This window comes from Notechis scutatus, chromosome 11, assembly GCF_049901735.1.
Source record: "Notechis scutatus isolate UNSWTSFEM ecotype Mainland chromosome 11, rNotScu1.2, whole genome shotgun sequence".
NCBI lineage: Eukaryota > Metazoa > Chordata > Lepidosauria > Squamata > Elapidae > Notechis > Notechis scutatus.
The window spans coordinates 4,825,055-4,849,362 of NC_142019.1; the positions used below are offsets into that span (position 1 = coordinate 4,825,055).

General features: G+C 41.7%; 1 protein-coding gene across 1 annotated transcript in view; it reads right to left on the reverse strand.

Moving 5' to 3' along the window:
- Window positions 1-24,308, reverse strand: part of SH3GL3 (SH3 domain containing GRB2 like 3, endophilin A3) — a 32,602-nt gene that overhangs the window by 1,593 nt on the left and 6,701 nt on the right. Inside the window, exons 2-8 of the mRNA XM_087972628.1 lie at window positions 10,050-10,118; window positions 9,352-9,424; window positions 6,390-6,533; window positions 5,569-5,702; window positions 4,103-4,261; window positions 1,685-1,788; window positions 9-136 (exon numbers count right to left, since the gene is read on the reverse strand). Of these exons, the coding sequence (XP_087828754.1) occupies window positions 9-136; window positions 1,685-1,788; window positions 4,103-4,261; window positions 5,569-5,702; window positions 6,390-6,533; window positions 9,352-9,424; window positions 10,050-10,118 (811 nt within the window). The remainder of the gene's footprint in view (window positions 1-8; window positions 137-1,684; window positions 1,789-4,102; window positions 4,262-5,568; window positions 5,703-6,389; window positions 6,534-9,351; window positions 9,425-10,049; window positions 10,119-24,308) is intronic.

A 24,308-nucleotide genomic window follows, 5' to 3' on the forward strand; every position in this document is an offset into this window, starting at 1 on the left:
TTACATACCTGATGATTTAATTGATGGACTGAAGGAAATTCCATTGTGTGGTTGACCATTGCTTATTTCCAGATGCGTCCGTGTGATTGGCTTGGGCTTAAATTCACGTTTAGGGCGACTTGAAGCTACATTTATCCTGAAAGCAGGATGGAGATGGAGAGATCAAGCTTTTCAAACAGTCAGAAATGCCTGCTGTAAGTGTTTGAAAATTATCCCACATGGGAATTATTCTGCTTCCATCACTGCCACCCGAAAAGTCCTTGTAAACCCATGAGTTCATTCATATATATATATATATATATATAATCTACCATGAATCAATGTGATGTAGGAGAACAGCGCGCGCACACACACACACACGCGCGCACACACATATCGCATTGATTCATGGTTTGTTTAACCGCAGTCCATGGAATAAACAATAATTGACTTAACTACACAATAAGCTTAACCCAAATACCCATGTTTTGATTTAGTAGGAAGTGCAAAGCCATCCACTAAAAGTAATTTTGAGCTTTACAGCTCATTGCTGATGTGACTAGGTCCGCTGAGAATGAAGAGGAGAAACTGTCTTGTCTTCTGAGATACATATACAAATGTATACGTATCCTATACAAATACGTATGTATACGATACTAAACCTGTTTCCTCCCTTACAACCCTTCAAGAAAGTAGTTAAAGATATAAACACGAGTGGAAGATCACTCCATAACCTCTGAAAAGCCACAGAAGCTAAATTCACACATGGGCTGAAGATGCAATATGGTTGGTTTAATTCTCACCTAGCGTATTTTCCTAAGCCCTGGCCTGTGGTTTCAGGGCTTAGTGTATTGGACAAACTCAGGCAATTGTGGTTTATTCAGCCAAGGAAAGGTTAGCATAGCATGGGAATCTTGTCATAATGTTGATCTGAAGAAGGACAGTGGGATGGAGGGATGAGTGGACTAACTTGAGACCTTCGAAATTATTGAAAGAATCCGACTGCTTATTGAATGCAGCGGATACAAGTTGATATCACAAAGATCATCAGGATGCCAGCTTGGGCTAACCTGCAATAATGAGACACTTGTTGTGTTATCAACAGCTCACATACTAGGATCAGATGATGTGGCATGATTATATGACTGTTGTTTACATTATGACATGATACACATGTTTTGGCGTGGTCTCGTGGCTTAGTAGACCTTACTAAATGAGGATGGCCAGTTTTCTGGAATATGAATGAATAACATCTTAAAGATTACTATTCTTCCTAACTTCCAAGGGCCAGAAGTGATCACCATGGCAGGGTTCTATAGTCAACAGTGATATATATGCCAGTTGTGGTTAACTTAAGAGCCGCGGTGGTGCAGTGGTTAGAGTGCAGCACTGCAGGCCACTTCTGTTGCCTGCCGGCTGCCTGCAATTTGGCAGATCAAATCTCACCAGGCTCAAAGTTCACTCAGCCTTCCGTCCTTCCAAGGTCGGTAAAATGAGGACTCAGATTGTTGGGGGCAAGAGGCTGACTCTATAAACCGCTTAGAGAGGGCTGGAAAGCACTGTGAAGTGGTATATAAGTCTAAGTGCTATGGCTATTAACAAAACTGGTTTAGTATCCTGGAGGACCAGCCCTATGGTAGCACTTCTTCACACTTCTACAGAGCTTCCTCAGTTTGAAATGTAACCAATCCATGACGATGCTTACCGATTTTGTAGCTTGCTCTGCAGATCCTCCAAAATTTCTGCAGACTGTTTATGGTAATCCAGCGCAGCTTCTACTAAGACTAGCAGCTGGCTCACTTGCTCTATCTAGAAAAGGGGAATCCAAACAGAAAGTTTTTGTGAAGGATTTTTCCAAGCAAGCTGGAGGAAACATGGACTCCAAAGGAACAGTAAGTTCTCATTCAGTGGGGCTTATATCGATGGATATAACAAGGAAGAAGGACAGTTTGGAAGAGTATCTATCTGAGAAAATGAATTAGACAAAATGCTTCCCTTTTTCTCGGAGTACCATTTTCCACCAGTGCTCCTTTTCTGCCAGCCATACATCTGTTGCCATAGTTCAGCGCTTTCTATAATTTCCTTACTATTTCTGCGTATTATTTATTTAGTGCATGATGAGACCATGACAGAAGAGAAATAAACATCTGTGTACGTGTATACACACACACACACACACACACACACACTCTATGTAGTTATAGGTGAAACTTCTATGGGGATATTGCAATGGCCTCATAACTGGATGTCCAATTCAGCGATCCAGGCAAAAGCCTCTGGTGTTGCTTCGTGAAGATCTTCCAGGGCACGGAGATCCCCAAACCCTGGTTTGCAGACCAGGACTGGTCACAGGGTTCCAGAAACCAGGTCATGCAAACAAGCGAAGCCCAGGGGTGGGCTGCTGGGGCTTTGCAGGGGTTTGGGAGAGCCAAGATTCTGTGCAGTTCAGAGAACCCCCAAGTCCCACCCTTGGCTGGCCCCACCCACTCCGTTCTTCCCAGGAGTCCCCACGTGGCCCGTTTTGGATGCAGGGAAGTGCAGGGGGCGTGCGGAGGCTCAGGGAGGGTGAAAAACGGGCCTCCCGGAAGTTTGGGAAGGCCGGAAATGGGCTCATTTCCAGCTTCCAGAGAGCCTCCGGAGCCTGGGGAGGCAAAAACACCCCACCGTGGTGCAGGAGGCCAACTAATGACATTGCAAAAAAGATTGTGAAATGAAATGTGGACACACAACTCAATAACTTACAACTATAATTCTGAGCTCAAGTATAGTTATAAATAAATAATTACCTTTACGATCGAGTTTCAAATTTTTAAAGTCAGAATTATCACTAGAGGGCAGCACATCATAAAGAAATAATAAGTAAGCAGAATTGGACACAATTTGACCTCTTCCAAAGTGACAGTATGCAGAATAAGTGGGCAGCTGATTGTCCAAGCCCCCCAATAATTTTTCAAGAGCAGGATGACTTCTGGGTGGTAACACATGAAAGTGGTTGGTAGGAAGAATTCCATCCTGTCTTTCAGGGCTTAGTGTATTGGACAAACTCAGGCAATTGTGGTTTATTCAGCCAAGGAAAGGTTAGCATAGCATGGGAATCTTTCAGTAGCAATTAACGAAAATGGGGGACGAAGAGGAAGAAGTTGACAGTTGGGAGGGAACCTGTGATCTGATAAGCAGGTCACTCACATAGACCTGTCTCCAAAGGGCTTTCTCCAAAAGGCAACTGGACTTCCTTGATTTTTTTTCCCTTTGAAAACATTTCACTTCTCATCCAAGAAGCTTCTTGATGTTCTTCTGAACAGAACTGAAGAAGCTTCTTGGATGAGAAGCGAAACGTTTTCAAAGAAAAATAATAATCAAGGAAGTCCAGTTGCCTTTTGGAAAAAAAAAACACCTTTGGAACAAACATGACCTACAGCATACATGTGTGGAAAACCTACAATGCAGGTAGTCCTTGACTTATGTCAATGCTTGGGATCAGAATTTCTGTTGCTAAGCAAAGCGGTTGTTAAAGTGAGCCACATCCTATTTTATGACCTTGTCACAGATGGCAAATGAATCAATTGGTTGTTAAGAGAATCTAATTTCCCCTATGGGCTTTGCTTGTATTTGCCAGTTGCTGACCACCTAATGAGTGTGTAGAATCTATCATTCCAGGAAAAATACATTTTGCACACTGCTAATGCAAAAGAGATGATAAGGGGACCGAGGTAAGAATTTCTTGCAATCTGGAAGATGGGAGACGGAACTTAAAACTATTTTAAAGATGATCCTAGGTGTGTTTTCCATTTCCTACCTCTTAAAATAGCAAGAAAATGCATCACCAAACTAGAGGGGAGACAGATAACAGGTCTTGAGAGGTGGAAACTGCCAGCTACTCCACTTAAAAACCTCTTCTCAACCGCTTCCAGGAAGAGCATCCCAAATTGCAGGAAGAGGGAATTATACAGCCATTCATAGGTTTCATCGCCTGCCTTGTTTGGGAAAGAGTAGGCTGTGTTCAGAGTTCAGGCAACCTGTTCATCTTCCCAATTGCTAGTTACACCACATCGTATGGGCCACAAACACCCACGTGGAGACTGTAAGTCTCGCGTTCAAGTTGCAAAAGGGAAAAAAAGCTTACATCATTTTCCAAAAAGTGGAACATGCTCCGTTCTGCCAGCTCTTTGGACTCTTCAAACTTCTCAATGGCTTGCTTCACTTCCTCGTCTGGAATCTTCCCTAGACGCTTCCGTTTGTAATCATAATCTAGACGCCGGCCTTCTAATTTTTTTAGATGGTGCTATTTTATAACAAAGGGAAAGAAGAGATTCATATGGTTAGAGCGAACAAGAAGAAGTCCTTTTGTACAGGGGCAGAAATATGTTTTTAGTCATGGGGAGTGGCTAAAAAAACTATAATAAAATAACAGCATCAATGAATGCTTCAGCAATAAATTGTTAAATTTTAGTTACTTCATTCATTGTGAAAAGTTTCCAGGCCATCTACATAAGCAGTAACATATATCTGTCAAAATACGGTTTACTTTTATGTTCTGGATCTCATTAAATTTCTGTCATGTTCTCTCTCTTGATTGTAGAGCGCCCATTCATAGTTAAGACTCCACTAACATTTATGCGGTGTGTTTATCCATGTTTAACTGAATCATGGTTTACTGGTGTAGGTTTTTGCACCTGGTATCTGTTGGACAGTGCTGGGCTTCAGAATTTAGTGACCATGATCTAGACAACAGACTTCCTGATATTTGACCAGCAATCGTGGTTGGCATCTTCTGAGTCAAGGAGGTTTGTTACGCCCAGCAGTGCCCAATGAATCATAGTTTAATTCATCAAAGTTGCCAGGTTCACATCCCACGCCAGGCAAAAATACGTAATTTCTTCTGAAGTGAGGAAAAAACAAATCACATATTTTTTGCAAGGGATCTGAGGAAGATAGAAAACTTCCAGTGACTAAATTCTCCTTAAGCTTCAAGGAAGGAAGATATACTCCAGTTGCTCCAGAAAAATAGGGATCTAATAACTAGGTCCAGATAACCACAGAATAACCTGAATGATGCTGGAAAGTCTGTGATTCAATGTGTTGCTGGATCTCCGTCACTCAAACAGGAGAGCCAGTTTAGACTAGCAGCAGTTAAGGCACCAGACTAGAAAGTGGGAGGTGGTGAGTTCAAGTCCCACCTCAGCTGTGAAAGCCAGCTGGGTGATTTTGGTTCAGTCATTGTCTCACAACCCAACCCACCTCACAAGGTGGTTTTTGTTGTGAGGAAAATAAGAGGAGAAAGATATGTTGAATATGTTCGCCGCCTTTGGCTACACGTAAAAATAATAAAGGAAGGATACAAATAAATATATCATAAAAAATTATCTCGGCATGGCCACATTAAGCCAGAGGAAATATCCTTTGTTTGGGAAGCACACCTCATCTGAAGATGGTAGTTATATTTTGTTAATCTAAGTTTAAGATATTACGCAAATCCAGGCATTAGGGAGTGAAAAAGAGACCACGAGAGAGATTTGAGAAACGCTAATATTATTCCAAGGATGCACCTCACGTCCCTAGGCAAATATTCGAGGCAGAGATAAAACTCACTCCAATCTCTTTTAAATCCTTCTCCTGCAGTAGCTGTAGAGGGTCAATAAAGTTCTGCTTGATGGTGATATCCAGGGAGTCTTTCACTTCTGCCATCTGCTTCATACTTTCTCCCATATCGATCAGCGCAGCGCCTTGTAAAGAAGAAACAACACTCGTGTATCTTCTGGGGAAGAATTGTAGGGTTGTTTTTTTTCAAGAAAAGATTCAGCAGCTTCCTAACTGAAATTTAAAAGGCTTATTTTCAGCTGCTCTTCTTTGAAATGTGTAAAGCTTCTACCCTTCCTATGTCCCAGATCATTTCTTTGGTCAGATACTTTAGAAGAGTCAATTCACAACTAAAAAGAACTTCCTGCTGGAGAGAGAGGGAGGGAGGGAGGGAGGAAAGGAGAGAGAGAGGAGAGAGAGAGAGAGAGGAGAGAGAGAGGAGAGAGAAGAGAGAGAAAGAAGAGAGGAGAGGAGAGAGAGAGGAGGGGGAGAGAGAGAAGAGAGGAGAAAGGAGAGAATTCTTAGCATTCCCTGCACAATTTGGGGCTCTTATAGGAGTGCCAGATTACATCTCCCATCATCCCCATTCAGCACAGCCACGACACAACTCAAGTAATACACCTGAGCATCATTTACAGTCCTTGAACATGGTACATCCGTTTTAAGGACCAGCAGGCAAACCCAGAGGCCGTATCTCGTCATGTTCAGGCCTCCTCACTCTTTGCATCTTGTATCTCTGTAATGCTCAGGCAGGGACCCTTTAAAAACCCAGGTGCATTAAGTGCCGCTTGCAAGAACTACACAAACAATGCTGCGTGGCTGCAGAAGCTCACCAAAGGTGGAGTCCTCTCTCAGTTCCTTCCCATACCGGAGCATACAGTCCCCAAGCAATCCTTCGGTCTGTGGGTATCCTGTGGCCTTCACTTGCCCCCGGATCTTGGAGACAGTGTTCAGCATTCCTAGCTTAGCTCTGTAGGCTTTAAAATAGAGAGATTAATACTGGAAAGCTTAAAAGATATGCTGGGATTTCTATATTGCCTGGAGAACATTTCTGCCCATTGACTTCATGTCTCCAGACCTGGAATGTTATTTTACTATGCAAGCACCATAGAAGCAAGTTGTCACCAGCTTCAGCCGAGGACCTGCATACTGCACAAGTCAAAAAGAGGGCTGTGAAAATATTTACAGACACCTCACATCCCGGATATAAACTGTTTCAACTCGTACCCTCAAAACGATGCTATAGAGGACTGCACACCAGAACAACTAGACACAAGGACAGTTTTTCTCCCAAACGCCATCACTCTGCTAAACAAATAATTCCCTCAACATTGTCCAACTATTTACAATGTCTGCATTACTATTACTATTAACCTTCTCATCACTCCTTATCGCCCATCCCCTCCTACTTGTGACTGTATGACTGTAACTTTGTCGCTTGTATCATTACGATTTTTATTGACTGTTTCCTAGTATGATTTGATCGCTTATTGTACCCTAAGACTATTATTAAGTGTTGTACCTGATGATTCTTGACTCTTGACGAATGTATCTTTTCTTTATGTACACTGAGAGTATTTGCACCAAACAAATTCCTTCTGTGTCCAATCACACTTGGCCAATAAAGTATTCTATTCTGTTCTATTCTATTCTATTCTATTCTGTTCTGTTCTGTTCTGTTCTGTTCTGTTCTGTTCTATTCTATTCTATTCTATTCTATTCTATTCATTCAGACCCAGGGTGGCTAACAAACAGGGGTTAATGGCATCCACAGTCCTCGACTTACGACCACAATGGAAGCCCAACACTTCTCTTAAGTGAGAGATTCGTTAAGTGAGCTTTGCTCTATTTTACGACCTCCGTTCTTAAGCGAATCACTGTAGTTGATCAGTTAGTAAACTGGTTGTTAAATGAATCTGGTTCCCCCTCCCCATTGATTTTGCTCGTCAGATGACTTTTGCAAAAGGGGATCCCGTGACCCCGGGACTCTGCAACGGTCATAAACACGAATCCGTTGCTGAGCTTCTGAATTTTGACTACATGACCACTGGGATGCTGCAAAAGTTGTAACTGTGAAAAATGGTCGTCCTTTTTTTCAATGCCGTTGTAACTTTGAACGGTCTGCTGTAACTGCTATAAGTCAAGGACTACCTTTATGTCGTAAGTATATATGGTTAGTCCTCGAATTAAGACCACAATTAGGAGCAGAATCTCTGTTGCAAAGCCAGGCAACTGTTATATGAGTCACACCCCATTTTATGACTTGTTGGCCATGGTTCTTAAGCAAATCACTGCAGGTGTGCTGGTTAGACAGTATATAGAATGTGCTGGTTAAACAGTATATAGTTTGGGAATGAAAGCTGTCCCCTTAAGAGAATGTTTCATGGGAAATGTAGTTCATGTCATGTGGTCACATCTATAATCCTGATTGGTCACTGAATTGACCTCTGGTTGGGTTGTGGGGAGCTTTGGTCTTTCTTACCTGGACCCCAGCAATGTGCTGGAGTCTTCCCTTGCTGTACCTTATGGGATGAAGATAACTGTATTTTCACACTATGAAGAGACATGATAACTAAACATTACAAAGGCTTCCTATAATTCACAGTTATGCTGATATTCACGTAACGTCCAATCTTTGCATTGTCGTCTTCATAATGTGAAAAGATCTTCATCCCATAACAATACAGCAAGGGAAGATTCCAGCACGTTGTTGGGGTCCAGGTAAGAAAGACCAAAGCTTCCCCCAACCCAATCAGAGGTCAATTCAGTGACCAATCAGGAGTACAGATATGACCACATGACCTGAACTACATCTCCCATGAGGCATTAACTACATTTCCCATGAAGCATTCCCTTAAGGGGACAGCTCTCATTCCCAAACTAACTATATACTGTTTAACCAGCACACTCTATATACTGTCTGACCAGCACAACAGCGATTAAGTGAATCACACCATTATTAAGTGAATGTGACTCCTGCCAGTGATTTTGCTTGTGGGAACCTGACTGGGAAGACTGCAGCAGGCGATCACATGACTTGGCATACCACAACCATCACAAATATGTGCCACTTGCCAAGTGCCTGTATTTTGACCATGTGACCATAGGGGACTGGAGACTAAAACATATGAAGAACGGTTGCAGGAACTGGGCCTGGCTAGTCTAGTGAAGAGAAGGACCAGGGGAGACAGGATAGCAGTCTTCCAATTTTTGAGGGGATGCCACAGACAGGAAGGGGTCAAGATATTCTCCAAGGCACCTGAAGGCCAGACAAGGAACAATGGATGGAAACTGAACAAGTAGAGATTTAATCTGGGAATAAGGAGAAACTTTCTGTCATTGAGAACAATCAACCAATGGAACAGAAGTTGCCCTCAGAAGTTGTGGGAGCTTCATCACTGGAAGCTTTCAAGAAGAGATTGGACTCCCATCTGTCAGAAATGGTGTAGGGTCCCCTGCTTGGGCAGAGGGTTGTATTAGATGACCTACAAAGTCCCTCCCAACTCTGATTATCTGTTATCTGTTATCTGCTACAACAGTCATAAGTGCAAGGATCAGTTGTCAGTCACTTTTTTTCAGTGTTGTTGTAACTTTGAGGGCCACTAAATGAATGATTGTAAATTAAGGACCACCTATAAACAGTAAGTAAAAAATATAGACAATAAAATGGTTACAATGCAAAAACATCCATAGAAAACAAAACGAAACTGAGAGGCACAGATCTGATGGATTGGTTTGCAGAGATGCTCTGTTGTTTGAAACATCTGGAACTCACTGGAACTATCTTGCTCTTACCTGGGTTAGGTTGGAGATATTCTGTAGCTTTGGTTAAGAGCTCTGCCACTGCCTTGCTAGTGACATCAATTTTCTATAAGAGGAAAATAAAATATCTTTAGGTGGGCTGTGCAAATCATGTTCAATTTGAGCCACCTTTTACTCAACACCTCCAATTTTGAATTCCTAAATTGGAAACGGGCAGTTTTGGTCATTTTAGAAGTGTTTTGAACTTGAAACTTTTCTAAGGTTAAGGGGGTCCTTGGTGCTCTCTGAGCTTCCTTGTTTTCCTGCAGATGTTTCATTACCCAAATTAGATTACAACATCATAGTCCTAGCATTGATGATGTTACCTAGTTTGGGTAATGAAACATCAGCAAGAAAATAAGCAAGTTCAGAGAGCACCAAAGACCCCTCATTTCAACCCTGAGCTACAAATATTCTCCTTTATTGATTTCTAAAGTTGTTGAAACAATCCCTGTTGGACACTGGTCGGGATGCTGGATTCAAAAGAATTCAATTTTGAACCATCGCTAATCTTTAACAATATATGACGGGGACTATTCCTTTCGTACATTACACACAAATTTGTGCCAACCTTGTCTCCTGTAGACCTTTTCCTAACTATGGTCTATTTTAGAAAAAGGAATGAAAAGGCCTCTCAAGTGATGATTAGAAACAACCACCTTGCAATTAGCAGTATCACAGGTTTGCCTTACCTTCTCCATCTCTTGAAAGTCTTCATCGAGTTTTGTCCCTTCTGCTCCACTGATCTTCTCGCTGAAAAGCTGCAGGAGGAAAAGAATAATGATAAACAATATCAATAAAGTCGATGGAGATTCTGTCAACCAGGTCATGGTTGTCCCAAAGGTGCTTTATTTATTTTTTCAAGAGGCAACTGGATTTTCTGTTTTTTTCTTTGAAGATGTTTTGCTTCTCATCCAAGAAGCTTCTTTAGCTCTGACTTCCATTCCTTACCAACCAGTCAGAGCTGAAGAAGCTTCTTGGATGAGAAGCAAAACGTCTTCAAAGAAAAAACCAGAAAGTCCAGTTGCCTCTTGAAAAAAGCACCTTTGGGACACGAAACCAAAAGGACCCGTCATCACTGGAAAAAATACTGATAAAACACATACGTCCAAGGAAAACCAAGAACTTCCCTTAAACCCTGCAAACAGCATACCGTATATACTCGAGTATAAGTCGATCGAATATAAGCGAGGCACCTAATTTTACACAAAAAAACTGGGAAAACTTATTGACTCGAGTATAAGCCGAGGGTGGGAAATGCAGCAGCTACTGGTAAATTTCAAAAATAAAAATAATTAATTTGGGAAACGATCTCACTATCATGAAAGGTTTAATTGATTCACTAACCCAAAAGAAGAAGAAGATGATGACAGCGGGAGGCAGGAGTCACTCTCTTCCCCTCCTCGGAGGCCCCCGAGTCAGGAGTCGCTGCCGCCGGGCTGCCCCAGTCCCGCGCTCGGGAAGGGAAAGGCAAAGCGCTTTTGCCTTTCCCTTCCCGGCTGGGGTTGTTGGGAGTCGCTGCCCGGAGGCCGCGACTCCACCATTTTTTTTCAGAGGGAATCTGACTCAGTATAAGCCGAGGGGATTTTTCAGCACAAAAATGGGCTGAAAAACTAGGCTTATACTCGAGTATATACAGTACCTAGCATGTATTTCATGTCAACCAATGAAAAGCTGATTGTAAAGGCAAAGCCCTGCTCATCCCCTATCCTCTTGAACAGAGAGGAAGGCTGGCCACTGACTTTCAGCAACAACATTTTGGTTGAGATGAGAAGCTGTATCATTAGTGTAGGCTTATCTGCTATAAACTAAACCGAAAGTAGATGTCTGTGGGGATTCTCCGTCATCCAGGTCACGGTTGTCTCAAAGGTGCTTTTTTCAAGAGGCAACTGGACTTTCTTGGTTTTTCTTTGAAGACGTTTTGCTTCTCATCCAAGAAGCTTCTTCAGCTCTGGAGCTTCTTGTATGAGAAGCGAAATGTCTTCAAAGAAAAAAAATACACAGAAAGTCCAGTTGCCTCTTGAAAAAGCACCTTTGGGATAACCCCAAGTAGCAATAACATAGCGCTTATTAATATTAAATATTTCTTCTCTCTTTTTTTTTTTTTTTTTTTTTTTTTTTTTTCTTTTTTTTTAAAAAAAATAAAAAATAAAATATATATACCCTAACCCTCTAAATATTTAAATAAAAAAAAAAAAAAAAAAAAAAAAACCCCACCCCCCCCCGACTTATATACCACTTCACAGGGCTTTACAGCCCCTTCTAAGCGGTTTTACAGAGTCAGCATCTTCCCCCAACAATCTGGGTCCTCGTTTTACCCATCTCGTAAGGATGGAGAGGCTGAGTCAACCTTGAGTCTGGTGAGAATTGAACTGCTGAATTGCAGCCATCAGAAGTAGCTTGTGGTACTGCATTCTAACCACTGTGTCACCATGGCTCTTAGTGTGTGTGTGTACATCTCCTCCATACATTCAGTGAAAATTTGTTTGGCTATTTATTGCCTGGTTCAGAACATGCTTGCATGCTCTTTGTATCATGAAGGTTGCTTTGTCAGTAAAGGGAATTCCCATTTTGGATGCAGAACGAGTCTTATCTCCCCTCCCCAGCTTATCTTTCTGGCCTGCCCCCTCCTCTTTATCAGTTCTGGGCCTCTACTTTACCAGCTCCACCTCCAAACCACACCAGGTTGTAGCAGATGTTTCCTCAAGTCATAGATCTTCAAGAGTTTCTATCCCTTCGTCCTACCAACATCACACACACTCCTTTAAATGTCTTCTGCTCACCACTCAATTGGCACAGCAGTAGCTACAGGCAGTTATAATGAATACACATCAGATGCATTGACACCAAAGGAACTACATTTGTGCAAACCAGACACCCACATGTACACACACACACACACACACACACACACACTGCTCAAGTGATATCAACTGAAGCTCTTTGGAAGCTGGAAGTTTAAATTACAGCCCTCTAAAGTTAGTACCCATTTAGCAGTGCTATAAACTGAGCCGATCTCATTAACGTTCAGTCCAGTGTCAGAATGCAACCAATGGGTGTGTGTGTGTGTGGAAATGGTTGCATTTTACTACGCTGAAAGCTACTAAAATCTACTCCAATCTTGGGCTGGCTAACCTTCTGAGAATGTTTTGCACCATTGCTGGCAGGAATTAGAAACAGAACAAGCTCCACAGGAAAAGGCCCATGCATTATGCCAATATATATCCATACCCCTATTAAAAGACAAACTCTCAAGGAATAAAATGTACTTTATCTTTCCTTCCTTATTTATTTGTCAAATTTATTTGCTGCCCATCTTGCAGTTCAAGTGATTCCTTCCTTCCTGCCTTCCTTTTCTTCCTTCTTCCTTCCTTTTCTGCCCTTGATTTAGCAATACCAATACCACTTGCACTTATATGCTGCTTCACAGTGCTTTATAGCCCTTTCTAAATGGTTTACAGAATCAGCATATTGCCCAAAACAACCTGGGTCCTCATTTTACCGACCTCAGAAGGATGGAACGCTGAGTCAACTGTGAGCCAGTCAGAATTGAACTGCTGACAGTCGGCAGAATTAGACAGCAGTATTGCATTCTAATCACTGCACCACCATGGCTCTTTACCCATTCCTTGCTCAGAATGAGCCTGGCTTGAGGATTGATACAATATCCATCTCAGTGTGGTTGTGCTGATTAACCCAAATGCAACAGAAATAATTCCCTACCATATTCCCCCTCTCCCTTGTGAGGCCAAAGGTAATCTAGGGATATCCCATGGTCCACACTAAAATGGCTATTTGGAGTGTGAACTGCAGCAGTGACAGTACAAAAGGCCACCTCCATTTATACAGATAGAAGCATTCATCGTGGCCATCTGCACTTAATACCTTGCGTAATTTGGTAAACAGAATTCTTAGAATTGTCTTTCCTCAATGCTGTCCCTCAAGCAGAGGTTAATGGGGGCCATTAATCTTGTTATGTTAAGTCAAGTCAACAATCACAAGCCCCAGGGAGCAGTTTACTTCAAAGTTCCTAGGTAACAGTCTTGTGTAAGCACCTTCTCAAAGATACAATAATAGCCTGGTTTTAAAGTAAATTGTGATGACAACCAGGAAGCCAACCTGGGCCTTTTGGCCTCTGGAGACAGTCACTGACATGCCCTTTGTCCAAATTAATGACCCTGCCAGTCATATTTTCACCTTTGTTACCTGCATTCCATTCACTGTTTATTCCATTGTGTTCTCTATCCAATTATTTCTATGTATTCTGCTATCTAATATTTGGAAACAGCCAGTAGGGGGTTGTGGTTCAGAAACCTAAAGACTCTGAGTAGGTACAAGTCAACCGGATGACTTTTGAGCCTGCCACTCTTTCTTACCCATAGGAAGGAGGAAGCAATGGCGAACCATTTACAAAATCTGCAGCTCTGCGGTTTTCAGAATTGAATTGAAGCTTCTTGGATGAGAAGCAAAACGACTGCAGGAAGTTAGCACCCACCCCTCTTAGAAGAAGGAAATATTTTAGGAAATATTTAAAAAGCAGAATATGATATTTTCCCTAAAGGAGAAGCATGTTTCTAAAGACAGAAACTCAAGAGCTTCAGCTCCCTGCCCCCAGCAGATATTTGGTGCCCATTAAGAAGGACTGGGTACCTATTATCACATGTGGTGGGAGTGCAAGAAAATGCAGGAATTTTGGCGCAAAATTTGGCAATGGTTAGAGGAAGTGCTAAACCTAAAAATAATTTATACACCAGAAATGTTCCTATTAGAAACAACAAATGAGAATCTTAAAAAAGCAGATTATATATCTAATTATTCATATTATCACAGCCACAAGATTATCAATTGCCCAAACATGGAAATTAAAAGAAATAGTCAATGACGAAGTAATAATACAAAAAAATTTACACTGCGCCAAGTTAGCTTAATGTTAGAACTGAAGGAGCGAGATACTTCAGAATTCTATGAAATATGGAAAAAAATTATAATTGGAGGGATATGAAAGGAAGTTTAAAAAAGTGAAATAGAAATCAAAGAAATAGTTTATACCACAACAAAATGTCTGATAGAAACGGATACAAAGATCTACAATGTAAATATGTATATAGGGTGTGTGTGTGTATATATGTTAATATTGTTTGATGACATACTGCTGTTATAACAATGTAAAGACTGTTGATATACATCAAAAGATCACCACATTCAAATGTTTTTAAATTTTAATTTTCAATAAAAATCTATAATAGTAATAAAAAAATGAACTGAGCCAGCCTATCTACAAAACAAAAGACCTTCAGCTCCAGGGTGATGGGATTAAGACATGACCCTCCAAGATGTAATAGGATTATTTAGCAGCATGGCTCACTGCATTGCAAAAATCACCTGGGGACATTGCATCACCCTCCAAGCTTCAACCAAACTTGATTCAGACAAACATGACCCCACATGAATCCATGGGACTCTGGCAGCATCCAACAGAATATATGTTCTTGCACAGGAACAGGAAGCTCAAGGGCAAGGCCCAAGAGAGGGCATAAATAACCCTCAATCTCCATTCCATGTGGTCAGCTGCCCAGGATCTCAAACCCATGCAGTCCTGTCCATCAATAAACCATCTTTCCAATCAACCTCCATGTTGCCAGTGTCTTTCTCCCCGCTTGGAACTGAACCAGATGTATATTTCTCCCAAGACGTCTTCAAGCAAAAGCAAAGAAAGTCCAGTTGCCTTTTGAAAAAGCATCTTTGGGACAACCATGATCTGGAAGATTGAGAGTCTCTGTAGACAACTGAATGGATAACATTATCAACATCATAATATACCACTGAAAGATCTGCAAGACTAGATTAGGATCAGAATGTCACAAAGAAAATCTATCAATATGGTTGCTAGGAGTTGAAAACAACTTAATGGCCCATAATGAATCAATCAATGTTATATAAGTCTGGTTTATGACCAAAATGCAAGTACCTGAATATAAGCCAATGGGACAATGACTATCTTGAGCCCAAATATTATGGGCAACTCAAGTCTTGTAACTTTGTACTTGCCAATTTATCCGTGTCTGCTCAGAAATAAATCCCACTGAACTTCTGGAGCATGTAGCCAAGCTGTTTTACAAAAGCCTTTTCCTTTTGTTGTGCTTAGGCAAATATTACTTCCTTGCTAAAAGAAAGGGAAAGAACATTTGGGAAAGAGACCTGGGAGGAAAAATGCGGTCATAATATTGAAACTCATAGTAACTCTACCCACACAATAACATTGCCTATACTTCTGGCCACCTGATCCATAATGTTGGTCCTTGAATATTTGGTTGCATCTGGGGATGGGGGAATCTGTTCTTTGCAAACTTGCAAAGTGATTTTTTTAAAAGGGAGGAGGAGGACTAAGAGGAGGAGGAGGAGGAGGAGGAGGGTCAGTCTGCAATTCTCCAGTCCCTGTAACAATGACATGGTGGGAAAACCTTTTTAACAAGAGGGCCACCAGGTTGCAACAACATAAGGCTGTTGTTCGCTACAAGAGAGAACCTCTTTGGACACAATGTAAGATTCACAGCAAACTTTTGTGGTGGAAATAAGAGAGTAATAATAAAGCTTTTCAAAGGCTTCCTTTCCCTTTTCTTTTCCTTACTTTCCAAATCAAAAGCTTATTATTATTATTATTATTATTATTATTATTATTATTATTATTATTATTATTATTATTATTATTATTATTATTATTTGCTTCTGTTTGGGCCCAGGTATGACCTCACCACTTTCCTTTTTCTGTTCTTGAGCTGGAGACAAAAGACAAATATAAAAATCAAGATTCCTAGTTTGGCCAAATCCCACCACTGTCACATAAATAAAACACCTTCTTACAAGCAGCTTCTAAAAAAAGGTTGGTTTATGTTTTACTCTGTTTTCACATCTTGGCAACCAGGAAAAGAAAGTTAGCACAAAAGGGATGTAAAAACAAAATGTCTTTTCAAAACCAAAGTATATTTGAGAAGTCTGGGTTGCGATCTGTAGATTTTACTCATGTTTGTTAATTTCAAGAGGACAGGTTAAATATAAACAAGCACAAGGAGCTGACAAGAAGTTTTGGATGCCCTGAGCTCCATAGAAAACACTTATGAATTAATATTTGTGTGATGCAGTGGGATCATGCATGGAAAAAGCAATTTATGAGACTGCAATACCGGAGAGAAAGGCTACTGCAAAAGCTAAGGAGTTTCTCTATCAAACAGAAGCACCATTCTAAACTAGCATCTGTCAATCTTGGAAACTTTAGTGTGGATTTCAACTTCCAGAAATCCCTGTAGGCCAGTGTTGGTCAACCTTACCAACTTGAAGGTGTATGGACTTCAACTCCCAGAATTCCCCAGGCTGGGGAGAATTCTGGGAGTTGGAGTCCACACCTTTTCAAGTTGCCATAGTTGATCAATGCTGATCTAGACAACCAGGTCTAGACAGCCAGCAACAAGATCCCATCTCCTTTGAAGATGGGGATTTTTCTAGACTCAGCACCTACAGGAGATGCTCAGATACAGATTAACAGAGTTGGAAGGGACCTTGTGGGTCTTCTAGTCCAACCCCCCAGCCAAGCAGGAGACCCTACACCATTTCTGACAGATGGGAGTCCAATCTCTTATTGAAAATTTCCAGTGATGAAGCTCCCACGACTTCCGAAGGCAAGCTGTTCCACTGGTTGATTGCTCTCACTGTCAGAAAATTTCTCCTTGTTTCCAGGTTGAATCTCTCCTTGTTCAGTTTCCATCCATTATTCCTTGTCTGGCCTTCGGGTGCCTTGGAAAATAGTTTGACCCCCTCCTCCTCTCTGTGGCAGCCCCTCAAATGTTGAAAGACTGCTCTCATGTCTCCCTTGATCCTTCTCTTCACCAGACTAGCCATGCCCAGTTCCTGCAACCATTCACCGTATGTTTTAGCCTCCAGTCCTCTAATCACCTTGGTTGCTCTTCTCTGCACTCTTTCTAGAGTCTCAACATCTTTTTTTTATAGTGTGTCCCCAAGAAGTGTGTTCTACCATCTCACGACTCAACAGCTAAACCAATGCTCCCAGAGTCCATCAATAAACATTTTGAGCCAATAAATGTTTACAGGTCACAAGGGTGTTTGGGGCACCCCTAATTCACAAACTAATTTCCATCAGGAATTTTGCTGCAGCCTTAGGGCCTGAGCTGAGTTCCTCCCATTGGGCCTTTCCTATCCAGGCCTGTGATCAGTCTGAACGTAATTGCAGGTTATTGTTTTTGCTTGCCTCGAAGTGCATCTGAACGCAGCTTTGGCTCAGGGGTGGAGCAGAGCTGGCACTTTGAGCTGTTACCGCAGCTGTGAGCTGTGTGTGTAACCGAAGCCTTTGGTTGGGTAATAATATTCTCTTGCAGAGTTTCTTCCTCTAATTTCTAAACGGCACGCCCTGACATCTTTGTGAGCCGCTGAAGAATGACAAGCATGGAGCAATAAATAAAATAATGAAAGGTTCTCGGGAGTCTAAAATATCCACCTGCCACAAGGAAGGACTACCTGCAGTCATAAACTGTTCTTCTTTCTCTGCAGTTTGTAGGATCTCAACTCTGCTCTCCGTGGTCCATAATTTGGGTGGGCTCAATTCAAACAGCAGGGAGCTGGAAGGGACCCTGGAGGTCTTCTAGTCCAACCCCCTGCTTAAGCAGAAGACCTATAACATTCCAGACAAGTGGCTGTCCGATCTCTTCTTTAAAAACCCCTAGTTATGAAATACCCACAACTTCTGGAGGCAAGCTGTTCCACTGGTTAATTGTTCTTGCTGTCTAGTGAGTCACATTTCTATATGGAATAGTTCTGATTAGATGCTGTGAGCAATTCAGTGTAACAATATAGGGCAGCTTTTGCCCAATCAGGAATTTACCCAATGCTTTTTAAAAGCCTCCCAAATTGGCGGCTATCATCAAAGCAAAACAGTATAACAGAGCCTCGGGGGCACAGTGGTTGGAGTGCAGTACTGCAGGCTACTTCTGCCAACTGCTGGCTGCCTGCAATTTGCCAGTTCGAATTTCACCACTACTATCACTGTCTAAGTGCTATTGCTATAACACCATCCACAGATTAATTAAGTGCTGTGTTAGATATGTTCTTTTGTCCGCCCTAAACCTTCTTCCCAGTAGACATCCTTATGTTTTGGATCCACTACTATCACTGTTAATCTTCTCATCACTCCTTATCACCCATCCCCTCCCACTTGTGACTGTATGACTGTAACTTTGTCGCTTGTATCCTTACAATTTATATTGACTGTTCCTAGTATGATTTGATTGCTGATTGTACCCTATGACTATCATTAAGTGTTGTACGTTATGATTCTTGATTCTTAACGAATGTACCTTTTCTTTCGTGTACAACTGAAAGCATTTGCACCAAGACAAATTCCTTGTGTGCCCAATCACACTTGGCCAATAAAGAATTCTATTCTATTCTTTAACCATGCCATGCATGGTTTCAACCATAATAGAGAAAAACTGAGTTGGAAAGGGCCTTGGAAGCCTTCTGGTCCAACCCCTTGCTCAGGCAGGAAACTCTAAAGGATTTCACACAAATGGTTGTCCAATCCTTTCCCAAAAACCCTCCACTGATGGAGCTCCCACAACATTTGAAGGGAAGATGAATTGTTCCCAATGTCAAGAAATTTCTCCTTAGTTCCAGGTTGGATCTCTCCTTGATTAGTTTCCATCCGTTGCTTCTTGCCCTGCCCTCAGGTGCTGTCATGCCTGTTGGAATCTGATTCTGAGGGGAAGGTCAAGCAACTGACAGGCTCCGATGGCTATGGAAGAAACTGGGGAAGGGCCCAGTCCAGCCGGGCCTTCAGAGGAAGACCCAGGGCCACCCCTTCTTCATCCTAGGGCATGCAGGGAGGAACGGAGAAGGGAGCAACATGAATTATGTGGGTTACGGGGGAGAAAAGGGCCCTGATTCCCTTCATTAGCTGCAGCTGGGAAAACAGGATTTAAAAGGGGCATTTGCGCACAGCACCTTGCTGGAGGCAAAGCGTGAATTATCTTTGTTTGTCAAGTCTTATCTGGGTTCTGGCGTCCTCCCAACTGTGTGTGTTTCATTATCTTTTGGAAGTCTGCAATTCCTTATCCTGCCCTGTCTCGTTAATTGCTGCAGCTGTGGTTCGTGTTGGTTTTTATTTATAATTTATATGTACTTTGGGTTTGGACTGTATTTCTTCTCTTTAAAGACTGTTCTTGGGACTTTTTTTTTCTCCAGCCGATGATAACTGGAAATTGGGGGCCAAGTTGGAGGAATTAAAGGGAATTTACCTATTTTTGTGACTTTGTTGCTTTTGTGCTACGCCCCTTTAGGTCATCACATGTGCTTTGGAGAGTAGCTTGACTGCCTCTTCTTTGGGGGCAGCCCCTCAAATATTGGAATTCTGTTATATCACCCCAGTCCTCCTTTTCTTTAGACTAGCCACTCCCAATTCTTCCAACCATTGTTCATATGGGTGCTCAAGATGCAGCTCATGCAATTGTCCTGTTGCTTCTTTTCTGCTTTTTGTAGCAAAGCAAGGAATCTGGCTTTCCCCTTGAGTTTGCGTATCAAAAGGGGAGTCACATGTCCTCGGGACACAGCAACGGTCGTAAGTATGAACCAGTTGACAAGCATCTGAATTTGGATCATGTGAATCATGGGGATACCACAAAGGTCATAACTGTGAAAAATGGTCTTAAGTCACTTGATTTCGTGCTGTTATAACTTTGAAGGGTCAAAATAATGAACTGTTGTAAGTCAAAGCATTATTACCTGTAATACTCACCTAAGCTTTATTAAGGGAGACTGGCGGAGGCAAGGTATCAAGGATATCTGAATGATCGATTTTCAGAAACTTTTTTTAAAATATATTTTTATTTATACATTTTTCTTTAACATATACAAGTATTTAATAGACAGTGTATTGTCTGGGTCATTTTACATATACATAATAATAGTAATAATAATATTCTTTCCTTGTATATAATAGTATTCTTCCAACTTCTAATTTCTGCTATTATTATCTAACTACTGGTAAAACAAATCCCGTTAAAAAATATTCCGTGTCTTCTTTATTCTTTATCTTTAATGTTAGCCTATCCATTTCTGCACACTCTAATATTTTTTTGATTATATTCTCATCTGAAGGAGTTTCCTCATTTTTGCAATGTTTTTGCAAATATAATTTTTGTTGCCATCAAGACATGTAGTATATTAAATATACACTACTCAAAAAAATAAAGGGAACACTTAAACAACACAATGTAACTCCAAGTCAATCACACTTCTGTGAAATCAAACTGTCCACTTAGGTAGCAACACTGATTGACAATCAATTTCACATACTGTTGTGCAAATGGAATAGACAACAGGTGGAAAGCAGAGGCAGGTAGCAAGACATCCCCAATAAAGGAGTGGCTCTGCAGGTGGTGACCACAGACCACTTCTCAGTTCCTATGCTTTCTGGCTGATGGTTGGGTCACTTTTGAATGCTGGCGGTGCTTTCACTCTAGTGGTAGCATGAGACGGAGTCTACAACCCACACAAGTGGCTCAGGTAGTGCAGCTCATCCAGGATGGTACATCAATGCGAGCTGTGGCAAGAAGGTTTGCTACGTCTGTCAGCGTAGTGTCCAGAGCATGGAGGCACTACCAGGAGACAGGCCAGTACATCAGGAGATGTGGAGGAGGCCGTAGGAGGGCAATAACCCAGCATCAGGACCGCTACCTCCGCCTTTGTGCAAGGAGGGACAGGAGGAGCACTGCCAGAGCCCTGCAAAATGACCTCCAGCAGGCCACAAATGTATATGTGGCTGCTCAAACGGTCAGAAACAGACTCCATGAGGGCAATATGAGGGCCCAATGTCCACAGGTGGGGGTTGTGCTTACAGACCAACACCGTGCAGGATGCAAACATCAGCATTTGCCAGAGAACACCAAGATTGGCAAATTCACCACTAGCGCCCTGTGCTCTTCACAGATGAAAGCAGGTTCACACTGAGCACATGTGACAGACATAACAGGGTCAGGAGACGCCGTGGAGAACGTTCTGCTGCCTGCAACATCCTCCAGCATGACCGGTTTGGCAGTGGGTCAGTAATGTGTGGGGTGGCATTTCTTTAGGGGGCTGCACAGCCCTCCATGTGCTCACCAGAGGTAGCCTGACTGCCATTAGGTACCGAGATGAGATCCTCAAACCCCTTGTGAGACCATATGCTGGTGCAGTTGGCCCTGGGTTCCTCCTAATGCAAGACAATGCTAGACCTCATGTGGCTGGAGTGTGTCAGCAGTTCCTGCAAGATGAAGGCATTGATGCTATGGACTGGCCTGCCCGTTCCCCAGACCTGAATCCAATTGAGCACATCTGGGACATCATGTCTCGCTCCATCCACCAATGCCACGTTGCACCACAGACTATCCAGGAGTTGGGGGATGCTTTAGTCCAGGTGTGGGAGGAGATCCCTCAGGAGACCATCTGCCACCTCATCAGGAGCATGCCCAGGCGTTGTAGGGAGGTCAAACAGGCACGTGGAGGCCAAACACACTACTGAGCCTCATTTTGACTTGTTTTAAGGACATTACATCAAAGTTGGATCAGCCTGTAGTGTTTTTTTCCACTTTAATTTTGAGTGTAACTCCAAATCCAGACCTCCGTGGGTTGCTAAATTTGATTTCCATTGATAATTTTTGTGTGAGTTTGTTGTCAGCACATTCAACTATGTAATGAACAAAGTATTTAATAAGAATATTTTATTCATTCAGATCTAGGATGTCTTATTTTTGTGTTCCCTTTATTTTTTTTGAGCAGTGTACATTCCCTTTACTATATTTTTTTCTGGCAAAATACCTAACAAAAATATTTCTGGCTTTAAATGTATATGTTGCTTTATCATTTTCTCTAACCACATATGTATTTTCATCCAATTCTTTTTTGCCTTTGGGCAAGTCCACCACATATGGTAGTACGATCCCATTTTAATAAACTTGAGTAATCATGGTATCAATATTATGTGTTGAGGGTGCGTGTGGTTCCAGTGGTGCAGGTGCTATGTTCAGGACAGTTGGGTCGATGTAGATAAAATCATGTTTTAAAAAGGCTCTCAGACTGTTTGCATTAATATAGCTTATACAGCACTCGGGCCTTGCTGGAGCGGGGTTAGTAAGAAGCAAAATTTAACTATGGGGACAGTAGGAAGCAACATTTTTGATAAGATGGAGCAGACAGACAAAGGGCCCTTTGAATAAGGAGAGACTCAAGCTTATTTCCCACCAGGCAGTGCCATCGCACACCCGCTGCAGTGTGTATCTTTCACAAACCTTGTCTGCTGAAGCTGTCCCATCTCTAGAAAAAATCCAAACACCCCATCTTCAAGTACTGTATACCCTAAGACCTATTTCCTAGTTTGCCACTTGCTAGCATGCAAAACAACATACTTTCCAAAGAATGTCTCACATTTCAAAGAGTTTCCCTTCAACAATTAAACAAGGAAGATGCTATGGGTGGAAAGTCAAAAACCGAATACTGGATTGCAACCATTCTCACTCCCCCTTTCTTGTTTTCTAAGCGTGCCTACTTGTTTTATTCTTCTTCTCCAATCGTGTGTACAGCAGCAATTGTACTTATATTATTACCCAACCAAATAAATCAAAACAATAGCAAAGCAACACATTTATAAAATGCTCAATGAAAAATCAAGTAAGCCAGGAAAGATTAATACATCCTGTCAACCCAGACCTAGAGTCTTTTTTTTTTAATGCAATTGTAATGAGCTTATGAACAATTTGAGAAACTCTTGATTAGTGCCAAGTGGGTGCCAGAATACCTTTTAAAAATATTTGGGAATTTGCCCCAAGGATTTTATATTTTTTTCACTCCACATTTGAGTGGGGAACACCATCAGTTAAGGATTAAGAAGTTTTAAAAGGAGTGCTTGCAGTTTTTTTTTTTAATAAAATGGCATGAAATATTGTAGCAAGCATCTACAAATACAGCCTAGAATGTTAAAAACGCAACATGCTTCCCTGTCTAAAAATCTGATTACAGCTGGAAGAAAAAGATCCTCACATGGAAACAAGAGGTTCAATCTGCATTCAACGTCCATCAGTTCCTACAGCGTTGAATTACCTTATGACCTATGGTCAGAAGAAGCATATTCTCCTTCACTCAGAATGTTCTCTATGAATGGAAATGATAAGCAAAACCTGAAAGCCGTTTTTTGACCTTCAGAAATAATAAAAAGAGCAATATACTGAGGAAACATTTTAAAAAAACCTTTTTACATAAAGATTGGGCTTGCAGGAAATGTCTCTTTTCCCCTCAGGGCGCAAAACGCATCTCACATGACAAGCCTGCTTTGCCTTCAAGATGCTCTCTCTCCAATTTCCGATGACACCGTGGCATGCAATTATGTTTCAATGTATAGGCTCAGTACGAACACATAAAAAAGATATTTTCACCAGGGTGAACCAGTCCAGGGACATGATGTTCCACGTAAATTGCGTTTCGCTGCTCCTTAAATTTAATTCCAAGATTCAAACTCTTGCAGGGACAAAATGTTCCAGATTGTCTTGCATGAATAAAACAGGCAATACACTGTAAAGGTGCCACTACACAATCAAGCCTGGAGAAGCTCATGTTGTGGATTCCCACCAGAAAGGTGACCTCACTTCTACACCTCAATCAGGTCACTCCAAAAAGCCCCAAAACAACTTCTGACTCTTCAACAACAACAACAAAGCCTAGCGAGAAAGAGAGACAAGGATCCAAAAATCTGAATCTCTTGCAGGCTTCAACTGCATATCCTGATTTACAAATTAGAGTGATGTGTGAACCCAGCCAGTTTCAATTTCTTGTTTGTAACATTTTAGAAATAAATGACATTTGTTTCTCAGCTCAGCTGGACTAATATCCTTGTATGAGCCTTTGACTCTATGAGCAGA